This window comes from Buceros rhinoceros, unplaced genomic scaffold (genome assembly GCF_000710305.1).
Source record: "Buceros rhinoceros silvestris isolate BGI_N320 unplaced genomic scaffold, ASM71030v1 scaffold7752, whole genome shotgun sequence".
Classification (NCBI taxonomy): domain Eukaryota; kingdom Metazoa; phylum Chordata; class Aves; order Bucerotiformes; family Bucerotidae; genus Buceros; species Buceros rhinoceros.
The window spans coordinates 33,062-35,962 of NW_010400707.1; the positions used below are offsets into that span (position 1 = coordinate 33,062).

The window sequence follows — 2,901 nt, forward strand, 5'->3', positions numbered from 1 at the left end:
ACACCAGGAATAAAAATAGTTCTGCTAAAAATGGCCAAAGGCGATGCCTTTAAACACGAACTAAGTGCTTTTCAAAGTAAAAGAAAAAATGCATGGACTCCTTGGCTTCCCTCCATTATCCCCTGCTTCTTCCTAACAGAGGAAAGAACCCATGCTGAGAAACCAGGAAAACAAGGCTTTGAGGCTGGTGTGTCAAGGAGGCATCAGCAGATCTAGGTCCATCGTTCTAAATCACGTGGTGGTAGATTTCACCAGGCAGCAGCCAGGCTCTCTGCTTTTCGGCTTATCCCGTATCAAGGTGTCATTAAGTTATTCCCCATTTTAAATGAAAAATGCAACCTTTCCAACCTGACAGAAGGCAGGGGGGAAAAAGCAGCAACACTGAAAGTCAAGAAAAATGTTAGCTTTAAACATCAGGTACGACCTTTTGTACAGTCCATCCTGCAGGAGCAGCTAGCTGCAAGAAATGCAGGTAACAAAGTCATAAAACCAGATGATGATGAAAACTTCCAACAGTGGAAGGCGTTTAGATTTATCTTCTGAATTTCTTCCTGAGTAGGTTGATATAAGGGCATTATAAACAAGCCGATTCTCTTTGCAGGGCCCCGACAACTGCATGAAGTGTGCCCATTTTATAGATGGTCCCCACTGCGTGAAGTCCTGCCCGGCGGGGGTTCTGGGCGAGAACGACACCCTTGTCTGGAAGTACGCTGACGGAAATGCTGTTTGCCAGCTCTGCCATCCGAACTGTACCCGGGGGTGAGTAAAACCTTGGACTGAGTGGAGGCATGGGAAAAGAAAGAGGGGAGCAGCTCATCTCGAGCTCTTTCTCTTCCTGATGGTCCCATTTCAAACAGCCAAAAAGAAGAAATTAGAAGGGAGTGAGAGAGGTCAGGAGTACTGTAATGTAAGCAGAGCGCAGCAGACTTTGTAAATAGAAGTTCAGTGACACTTCATCTTTACACAGAAGGAAAAAAAAAGCCACCAGGAAAATGTTTTAGGGGGTTTGAAACAGGTTTGTTTGTTGATTTAAATAGGAAGCTTCCTGGAATTTTACAGAACTCACCCACCAGTGATACTTGGTTCTTTTTCCCCACCTGGCTTGCTGCTGAGTCCTCTGGTTTCGGGAGGAACATCAGTGACATCTGGTGGATGCTGGGCTCTCAGAGCCCATTCTTCTCTGCACCTTTCCTTTTTTAGGAGGGAAATCCCGGTGGGATACCACAGTGATTTTCTTTTTTTCCTTCTTTCCGTATGCTAGCACTTGGTATGAGTTAAAGCCTTGCTTGCCTCCTGAGTGGGGCTTTATTGATGGGCGTCACTGTAAACCAAATCTTCTCATTTGGGGGCACAGTTAAACTGCCACCTGTAACGAGCTGTCAACTGAACTGTAGTTAACCTGCATGACAACAAGTAACCACTGTCTCCTCTTCTGGTTTCTGATCTGCAAAGGACATGGGATGCACAATAAAACGTTTTAGAATTTCAGATTTGGTTGTTGGGCTATGGTGCTTCCAGAGAGAAAAGCAGCCCACACTTGGTGTCTTTTCCTTCAAAGGCCCCTACCCTACCCTGCAGGTCTGTCTGATCCAAAGCCCTTCTGCAATACGCCTGTAATACGTGTTGCAAATTAGAAGTTACAACATGCTCAGACCAACCATCATCCCATTGCATATTAGCCAATTCAACTACCAGATTATTAAAGAGCAGAGTGCCCAGGCCCCCACCTTCGTGGAGAAAAGGAGAAGAAGGGTTAGACCAGCGAGCCCTTCCTAGTGCTTGTAGTGAGTTCAGTGCTCTGGTTTTCCAGTGGTAGAGGTAACAGCCACGTGGGTTTGCCTCTGTGTTTTGTTACAGTCACAGGCAAGGCTCACCCACCTGAGAACAGATGATCTCAGCTGAAAAAGAGATCTTAATAACTTTCCATTTTATTAATGACCTTAATAGTCTCTGATACCAACTGGCCACAGTGATCCAATACCCTTCTTCTAACTGGCCACATGGAAATGCGGCTGGTTACTGGAACTGCCTATTGGGTAACCACATCTGAACAAGGCTTTCCACTGCGCCGCCTCAGTAGTGAGATCAAACATGAGACTCAAATGAACACACACTTGGAGAACGTAATCTGCCAGATACGGATGTAAGGACGAGCCATGCAGTGGCTCTTTCTCACAAACAAATCCATGAGAAAAGTCAGTTCCTGCCTGGCTTTAGCAGTAGGTGGGTATACTACAGGTGTCTGACAGGTGATGGGGACAGGGTAAGGAGACATAGAGTCTCAACATATGTGTATTTGTCCCTGTGTTATTAAGGCAGAACATAAAAAGTACCGATTTCATCTCTTACATTGCGGACATGCTCAATGGCCCTGTTCAAGTTGCTGCCCAAAAGTGGCAGAAGAAATAGGCTGAATTGCTGAAGGGCCCAAGAGAGCTGCAGGAAGGTGGTGTTACTATTTTTATTTTACAGATGGGACATCTGAGGCCAATGGCATTGATGAGTAGGGAGCCAGTGTCGGAGGCATAATCTGGGAACATGCAGTCTGGCGCAGCATTGTCCCCATGAAGGCAATCAATCAGTAATGCCATTTACTTCTCTTCACGCCTTTCTCTCATTGTGCCGCGGAAATGGGATCTGTTCAGCAGTGGGTGGAAAACATCTGTGTCTCAGAGTTTTTGCATCCTTAGAAACCACATTCTCAGCGATTTCTGCATGACAAGAAACAATAACTTTACTTCTGTCCCTGTCCAATTTCATGGCTAGAGCCCACAAAAATCTTATCAGCATGATTAAGTGCACTGGCTTCAGTAGTCATGCAAGGAAGGGTTTCCAGGACCTGGCTCCATTTTCCTTATTTGAAGGAGCTGCAAGTAAAGAGGACTTCTCTTCCCTGCTGAA

At 45.7% G+C, this 2,901-nt stretch overlaps 1 protein-coding gene across 1 annotated transcript in view; it reads left to right on the plus strand.

Annotated features, from left to right (window-relative positions):
• Positions 1-2,901, plus strand: part of EGFR (epidermal growth factor receptor) — a 43,062-nt gene that overhangs the window by 17,134 nt on the left and 23,027 nt on the right. The window contains exon 14 of the mRNA XM_010131984.1: positions 602-759. Coding sequence (XP_010130286.1) covers positions 602-759 — 158 coding nt within the window. The remainder of the gene's footprint in view (positions 1-601; positions 760-2,901) is intronic.